The 9,228-nt window shown below is 34.8% G+C and overlaps 1 protein-coding gene across 5 annotated transcripts in view; it reads left to right on the top strand.

Moving 5' to 3' along the window:
• Nucleotides 1-180: 180 nt before the first annotated feature.
• Nucleotides 181-9,228, top strand: part of LOC108769118 (coronin-2B) — a 23,367-nt gene continuing 14,319 nt past the window's right edge. Inside the window, exons 1-2 of one of the 5 annotated variants that reach the window (XM_018519934.1) lie at nucleotides 396-474; nucleotides 4,166-4,455. In XM_018519934.1, coding sequence (XP_018375436.1) covers nucleotides 4,438-4,455 — 18 coding nt within the window. In that variant the 5' untranslated portion in view covers nucleotides 396-474; nucleotides 4,166-4,437. Of the gene's footprint in view, nucleotides 475-2,699; nucleotides 3,377-4,165; nucleotides 4,456-9,228 lie in introns of those variants that run through there. The other 4 variants (XM_018519932.1, XM_018519933.1, XM_018519931.1 and 1 more) reach the window with 4 other exon arrangements.

Raw genomic sequence — 9,228 nt, 5'->3', positions numbered from 1 at the left:
GCGGGGTCTACGATAGAAGTCGTAGCAGTCGTAGAGTCTTAAGTCGTAGAAAATTAACCAATCACAGTAGAATATGAGAAGAATAATCGATTATGATTGGTCAATTTTCTACGACTTAAGACCCTACGAAGTACGACTGCTACGACTTCTATTGTAGACCCCGCAGGCGTATGTGTTGGTATGTGTCGTATGTGAGCGGGAAAGAAGCGACGCCGCGGCCGGCACGGCGCGGTGGCGATGGATCGCTCGTAGTCACTTCTTTAAGTTTTGTTCCGACAACGCGATACTCGATAGAGCCTCGAGGATATATTCCCGCGCCAAGTTGGGTCTATGGGACTCAACGTCACCTGCTGGGAGATGATACGCGCGCGGGAGGAAAAGTCGAATTTCGACGATACGGACGGCACCGAGGTTCAGCATACGATTATGAACAACATGGTAGACGCCAGGGCCTGTTACAAGCCTAGTGGCAAAGTGAGTGTCGAGTTTAAATCTTTAAACACGAATCGCATTTAAAACGAGACAACTTTGATCAAATCCTGATTAATCATCGCATCATACAGTGCAGTGGAATCGTTTTCTTACAACGCAAAATTTCTTGGGCACAACTCGTCGTTTTACTCTCATCTTTTTCTCTGTGTGTCGAACAAAGAATTAACAATTCTGCCCTAATAATTTATATTAATAAAATTACTTGGATAGAACTGTTAATTCTATTGTTTGCAGTAAAATCCTTAGCTGGCGATGACTGGATCGTTCAAAATTGGACGGTTTATTAGTTTTCAAAGATTATATTTGTATATCCCCTTTACATTATTATGAGAATATAAAAAAATCAAACTCGAAAACTGGTACTTCTTTTTTTATATATAATACTTATACACAGATCTACTTTTTCATTATCTAAGGGTGAATTCAATCATTCGCGCTATACTAGATTAATATACATTAAAAGGTATACTCTATGTAAAGTATCTGAATGCTATGGTATAATGCAGGGTGTCCCCAAAGAGGAGTCATAGACTTTAAGGGCATATAGAACAATAAAAAATAAGTCGAAAAGTTCTAATGTAAGTGCGAAAACAAACGATTGCCAAGATATCTCTTTGTTTAAACGATAAAACATCGGAATTAGATATAAACAGACATGATTTCGATCAAATCTGACAAACTTACTGTTTGGATGAAGCGCAACCTTTCAACAAGTTGCTCCTCCGAAATTTATTCAGAAATCCATTTTTGAAATTTGTAAACAAATGTTCGTTTTTCTTGTTCTACATGCTCCTAAAGTGTATGACTTTTTTTAGAGACACCTTGTATAATAAACTTTGACAATGCAGTAGCACATGCATATTCTGTTAAATAATGTGATAGCATCATTATTAAGTATTTAATTGTTTAAAATATTAAGTATGTTTTTTTATCTAAACTAATTCACACTTTTTGTACATCAAGTGAAATAGATATGTGTTTGAAATTTGTCAAAAATGAGAAGAAAAGTTCTGGTGCAGTCTACACAGCAAAATAAAAAATATTTAACTTTTATGTACTTAGGCCCAGTTTCACAACTGACGGTTAACTCTTAACCGAAGTTCAACTTATTCATTATCTCTTTTCAATTCTAGAATTGGAAAAAGGTGACAAATAAGTTGAACCTCGGTTAAGAGTTAACCGTGAGTTGTGAAACTGGGCCTTATAGCAGTTTTCACCGCTCTTTTATGTACATGTATTGATCTAGTGTAACGCATAACAATCGAATTTGCTGTAATAGCATATATATTCAAAAGCTACAATTCTCCAAAGGTTAGGTTCTGCTAATCCTGTTCTGAGAATTATATCCATAATAAAATATTATATCCATTTCTGCCTATATAGATTAACTTTAATTTCGATTAAGATAATTTTGATCAAGATTAAAGTTAATCCATGTTGGTAGAAATGGACATTTTCAGTATTGCATATATTGATAAATTAATCAGGATTCGGTTGAAGTAGTCCGTCTAGTCTTTACAGGAAGTTATTTGTATGGAAAATTTTTTGCATGCAGTTCTCTGTAATTTGCAGTTCTCTGTAAATTTCGTATGGCTATTATGAATTTCATGTATTAAATAAAGGAATAATTTCGTATCGATTCGGCAATAGAATCTGTAACGTCAACGAATCATTGTGTTCTAAGCATCAATCTATTTCGTAGGATTGTTGTTATAATTTGTCGCGTGTGCGCATGTGATATATAGTTGATTTTCTTCCGGCCTCTTCTATTTTTTTTATTTGACGTTTACTGTATGACAGAAACATATGAAAATGTATATCAGAGCGATGGATACATGTTCAGGTTTGTAATATTTACACTATGATTTATTTAGTGAAATGTTTTTTACACTGAAAAATTATGCATTTTTTACCTAAACCGAGCTTATTTAAATAAATCCTAAATTATCCCAAGCTTCAGAGAATATAGGATATAACAGAATGTCCCATGCTGAAACTAATTATCTCTTATTCTGTAACGTATATCGGGAAAATTAAAATTGCGATTAACAAAAAAAGAAGATATTTGGCAGTTTTATTTGAGTATATTCTGTATATTCTGTACAATAGAAAATTTTGACACAATTTTATCTAACTTTACAAAAAAAAATGGCGAAAATCAGATAGTCTAATGATATATATTTTCGTGTTAGAAAAAAGATAATAGAACCAATTTTTATACTTAAGTCATGGAAGAAGAGATTGAGAGAGTTTAGTTTCAGCAACTTTCCATCCAGGGGCCAACCGCTTGGCTAGCAAATTCAATAAGCCCTCGATCATCACATTCAAGAAATAATCATATTTCTGTTTCTCTTCTATATATTCCTCGTGAGTCATCGATGCGTAGCGGCAGAATTGAAATAGAAAGCGGAAACTTGAGTCCACTTGTAATTTGTGTTGTTGAATGGCACTCGCAAAAGTATCAAACTCATCAATATTTGTATTTCATTGTTATTGATACCTGTTGCATGACACTGCAACAAACAACAGGCGTCAGGTTCTGCGAGCACTAATCACTAGATAGTCACTCGCCTTTGTCAGTAGAAGCCGAATGGTCGGCGCGGTGTGGCTGAACGCATTCGGGCTCGATAGCACTCGGCTCTCGCACGGTAGTAACTCTTGTTCTGTAGTTGTTCTTTTCTGTGCGACGAGCGCGTCAATCGGTCGATCTCGTAATCGCTCCGAGCATCACGAGGAAGGTGAAGAAACGCAAATTGTTCGCATGGCGCATCCGGGTGTACGTATCGCAATTTAAACATTAGAGCAGTTTGCTCCGCAGACAGTTTTACATCTGGTCAAAGGAGCCACAATTGTCTCTAGACTGTATCTGGACTATCACGTACCTGTACGTAACTCCTGATTTTTCTTGACCTCTTTGATTTCACACGTAATACTACCTACCCTCGGTCGTGAAGATGAATCAAATCAAAAGAAAAAACGATCTATCCGGCAGCCGAATAAAGACTCCGCGCTCGAGGACATGCTAATGGCAAAAACTGGTGATTAGAGGCTTTTCGCTTTTGCGAAAACAGGCAAAAACGTTTCACTACGTTTTAACTTCAAGTTATATGATGTACAGCTTACATGGCCTAGATTATATAGGTATAGCATGCATGATATAAGCCTGCTATATATCATCAAAGAAACCTCTATCTCACGTGTGCCTGCAGTGGCACCGCCAAAATAAGTTATCCAATTTTGACCGCGTCGTTTGTACAAGCAATAATTGGAAAATTTAACGACTCAATACTTGGAGCATGTTTGGCGAACAGCCTTCAAGGATTTTTCCGCGTTGAACCGCATTCTCTTCGATGGAAAACTATGATCATTCAAAATCTTTCAAAATTGGAGGGAAAGTGGTTATTACATTTAGAAAAGAGAGAAGATCTCGTTAGCAGGATCATCACTGTCTCGGTAACGACGCGATCGTTGCGATAACTCGGCCCGAGTAACGTCTAATTACGTGAGTTAATTCAATCCCCGTCACATTCCCTCCCTTAGCTCAAGTTTATTAGGTACTTTAGTTACACAGAAATTGCGGCCGCGCTTTGACGCGCCGCGCGAGCTTACTCTCATAATTTTATGAGTTGTTTGTTAATTAGACACCTGTCTCATTTTCCTTTGTTTCTTCTAGTAAGCGCGGCGTGAGAGAACGACTCGTGTAGTTGGTTATCCACACCAGTGACTCTTTTTCTCTCTTTTCTTGTTTTTCTCCCTCACTTTCTTTTTCTCTGCTCCCCCCCCTCTCTCTCTCTCTCTCTCTCTCTGTTTCTCCAATCACCTGCACATGCATGGGTCCCGGTTTGTCGATTACCGCATCCTCGTTGTGCACTGGCGACAATCATCTCACCGCGCACGTGTATTCGTCGAGAACCAGCTGTCCTGGACACCAGATCCCGATCAGACATGACCAACGATAGACGGGTGAGTATTATTTCTCTTGCTCTCATAGAGTTCCATATGAGAATTAAAATCAGAGGAAAAACGCAAAATTTCTGAGCTTTTAAGCATCTGCGACTTGTGACAGATCAACATTTTGGATTGTCACACGTTTAAAGCGGACCTTGTAGAGACTTTGAACAAAGGGAGTAATTTTTTGTTTGACCTGCATTCAAAAAACGATCCTAAACCTTTACCAAATTTATGCTTGTGCACGTTGAGCGAATTGTTTATAGTTTTTAAAACGGCTTTATATAAAAGTCGGTGTACTTATATAGCGGAATCTCGTCAAAAAACCGCAATGCTTTTTTTTTTAATTTCTGTCTCTTAAAAGGTAACGCAACTTTATAAATTTTTGGAGTAAAATGAATAAAATCTCTAATCTCTCCAAAAAAGAGTGTACATTTGCCACTTTTATTAAAGAGTGCAAATTTTTTAGTCTTTCAATAGTGGTAGTATTTTAACTCTTGGAATGAGATTTCATTCCAAGAAATTTAGAGTTTAGAGAGTAAACGTGATTTTCGAATTATTACTGTATTATGAATGAGTCAAGTAAACATTTTTTTTTATTCTATCAACAAAAAAGTGAACTAATCTCATACAAATCGACGAAATTATCATAATTCGAAAAAGATGATTTTTAAAACTCGTTAAAATTAAATATATGCACTAGCATACGTCCAACGATTTTAAAAAGTGTGATTTTTTTAAAACAAAAATGACAAAAATGATGAAAATAATTCATCATGTTGATACTATATGTACAGGTATATATATTCTTATACCGATCCATTTATTTTTAATTAGACAATAATTTTCTATCAAGTTGAAAAACACTTTTTTCCCTTTTTTGAGAAATTTAACTTTAGTTATATCTACTTAAATAAGGGAATGATATGTCAAAATTTTACGTATATCCTTCTCTTCGTATATAAATATAAACTGCAGCATTTCATGTGTAGAATAAATGAGGATATAAAATATCACGTCTTTATTGCATTACTTATACATAACAACGAGGAAGCCGCAACGACGTGATTACATAATGTACCGGTTATTGATTTTGATTACGATACCTTGCACACTTAACACAAAAGGTATCCCAGATCTACCGAGCAATAAAAAACTTACGTTTTCTTTGATCAATTTTTCTCTAATCTTTTCTTTACAAAAATAATGATAGTTTTCAACTTACCAGCAAATTTTTAGGAGCTATAAACGCAGATCTTTCATTTAATTTTAAATGAATTTTAATCCGTAATTCCATTTAATTTAAAATAATTCATACTTGTATGAAAGACAGGTTCGAATAGATTCGGTAGATCCTGCGCGCCTGATATATTTCGGCATCTAATCCTTCGCCGTGTCGTCAAAGATGTATCCAGGATGAATAAATTTAGAAATTTCTAACTTTATGTTAATAATTTGCTTATTAAAATAAAATATAATTTCTCAAATTGTAAAAACAATTATTACTGTTGTGGTATTTAATATTTTACAATTAATATTTACAATCTCAAAACAATGTTTTGATCAGCTGTAAAGAATTTACTATCATTTTTCCGCAGCGTGTGAACAGGGCACGCCGAAATCGCACGTAATGCGTCATGCGTCATTGTTCTTGATGTCTTGATCTTGAGTATACTTGCGCAAATTGGATGCAATTAAGCTATCATACAGTGAGTAATTTTTTATCATCATGAATAATAAAATAATAATGATGATTGAAGCTATTAAGCACTTAGTAAAAATATTCGTGAAAACTCCAATGATGCACTATCGAAAGGAGAAAATAAGGTTAACTTTGATAAAATTATACTCAATTTACGTTGCCTTGTCAGAAAGAAAATCCAAAAGAAGTGTATGGGTCAGGCCCATTTATTCAGTAGAGCAGCGGTTTCGCCAAGGTGATAGTAACAATTTAGTTACCATGCTGAGAGCAACTGATCCTTCGCTGCATTTTAATTATTTGAGAATGGATGTTGGCACCTTCGAGCATTTTCTTTCAATAGTAGGCCCTGGAATTGAAAAGCAAACAAATATTAGAGAACCAATTGCTTCTGACACAAGGTTGCAAATTTGCTTGAGGTATTTAGCCAGTGGAGACAGCATGAGATCAATAGGATATGCATTTCGAGTTTCAACAAATATCAAACGTATACTATCTCACTTTAAATTCCAAAAGTGTACACTAGTTCAGTCACAGAAAACGGACCTGCGATTTATCACCGCGGTTTAAAACATAACGTATTCTCTATTCCGGATTATTCCGGATCATCTAAGTGCGGAATAGCGCTGATTGGTTGCTTCAATGACGCATTCCGTATTCCGCAGCCCTATGACGCACCGTGTGATTTCACCCTTACGCAGTTTTCACAATTCACTTGATTATCTTCTTTTTTTTCCTTGGGAAAAAGTCGCATAATTCGATTTATCTCACCGCGCTACGCTACACATCGCGGTAAAAATATGTCGATTCACACGAATTCAAGAGATTTCACACATTCGCGCTGTCAATTTGGAGACACTGGTAGTGTCTCGGCGCTAAGCCAAAGCGCAGCGACACTGCCGTGGCTACTTTACGCGAACCGGAGAGATGCGTCAGATCGAGATTATCGGATCTCAATAACGGCTGTCTCGATTGATTTTAATATATACCTTACTCGATAGCTTACACTACGATTGTATTATACGTGTTTTTATTTTTTCTCTACGTATTCTATAAGCGGAGATATTGCCACACAAATTTCCGAACTGTTCACTTTTCATTGAAATTCAACATGGGATACGTCATCATCAACCGAAAAAAATGTACGACTGCACCGTCTGGCACTAGATGGCTGTAGAGGCATTTAGATAGATTAGATGCCTGCACATTCCAATTGAAGTTTGGTTTAAATGAATAGTTTGAATACAGTCCTAGAAATCAGAGATGCGACATTAAAGAATATGGTTTGATTGGTCTAAATCTCACGTGACCGCCATTTTAATTCATTACTGCTATAATTAGAGTTCTAGGACTCTACGTATAGAGTCTAATAATGTACGTATAATGTATGTACTATTAAGTACATGTTATAATAAGTACGTACTAACTTTCTTTATTTTCTAACAATTTAACTTTCCTCATGTAATGCATTATTAGCTGTCATCAGCTTATAAAGGTGCCTTTTCATGCCGACGCTTGACACTCATTTTCGGCGTTCAAAATCATCAAAATAAGTCACGTGATAAAAATTGGCGAATATCAAGCGTCAATTTTGATATTGGATGCTTCCTATTTGATGACACGAAATGATGTTTCGATTGCGAAAATTGATAATTGGTAAATAAAGAAAATGACCGAGAATTTGTTCGTTACCAATACTATTTAATACTATTTATATAATTATATATTTATAACAATAGAAATTGGTTTCAACATGGAAGTGAAAAAGGAAGCGTAAGTATATATCTCTTTTTCACAAAAATATTTTATGAAAGAACTTTTTAGAACAAAATAAGATTACTTCTTCTTTGCAGTATAGATGATACTAAAATGCTGCTCGTTTTCATATACAAACGAAATTTTCGGCGACTCTTCTTTTATACTAAAACACCTACCTCGTTTCTAAAAGCATAATATTGTTCTTCGAGGTTTCCTGTAGGCTGCTGGCTACTTATTTTAAACTGGTAAAATCTGAAACTCTTATATGCAGCACACATTGTGACGAGTTGACTACAGAAGCCGGTGACAAAATTACAATTTTTAATTTTCTTTCATTTTTCGTATTAAATTATAGCTGGCAGCCTGTGTTGTTGTCGATACTTTAATTGTGGAGAAGGACTTTTCAATCCATAAACACAATTAAGAGAAAAGAGTCTTTAAAAATTAATGGTAAAACAGGACCTCCAGCATCCCCTTAAGTCGGAGAATCTTCATTTCAAGAAATATTTTTTTGTTTACCTGTTTGTCTACATATGATATATGATGTAAATATGATGGTGAAACCGGTCCTTTGTATACAATATTAAATTTTATCTATCAAATTAAAAAGTAAAACACAAATGGTACTGTTTCTTGTTATTTATACAAGCTTACCTTTTTAAAAAAAGGTAAAAAAAGCGCTAAGTGTGCGTGCTTTTCGTAAAAATTATTTGGGCCGGTTTCATCAATGCCAATTACCTAATTCGCCATGGAACTGACTAATCGCGTTTGCTGTTTAGTGGAATTGACCACTTATGGTTGACACTTATGATTGATTCGGCTTAATCGGGTTGGTGAAACCGGTCCTTTATACATATTACTTAACTCTAATGATATGTATCATTCATGTAAAAGATTTGACATCAACAAAATTGGCGCCAAGTTAAATTCCTCAAAATTTTATCTATCGATCGTAAAAAAGATTTGATATCAACAATTGGCGCCAAGTTAAATTCCATGTAATTCGGATACCAAATTAAATAAATAATATTGACTTTAATGATTAATATGTATCATTCCTATAAAGGGTTTGATATATCAAGAACTGGTGCCAAATCCCATTTCTTTATTTATTTAATCCAAATAATAACTATTTTTAATTTTTTTTTTATACAATGAAACCTAAGTGTACGTATATCTGATTGAAGGAGCTTTCTATTCCAATCCAAATGGTTTAAATTTCTCTTAAATGAAATTATTATATCACAATTCATTCACACATAAAGACATTTTCTCTTCGAATTAAAGTAGTGGGTATTTAATTCTCTTTCAAAATAATATACAAAACGTTA

Source organism: Trachymyrmex cornetzi, unplaced genomic scaffold (assembly GCF_001594075.2).
Source record: "Trachymyrmex cornetzi isolate Tcor2-1 unplaced genomic scaffold, Tcor1.1 scaffold854, whole genome shotgun sequence".
Taxonomy (NCBI): Eukaryota; Metazoa; Arthropoda; class Insecta; order Hymenoptera; family Formicidae; genus Trachymyrmex; species Trachymyrmex cornetzi.
Note: the sequence above shows the minus strand (reverse complement) of the source record. Positions and strands in the feature narration are given on the sequence as shown.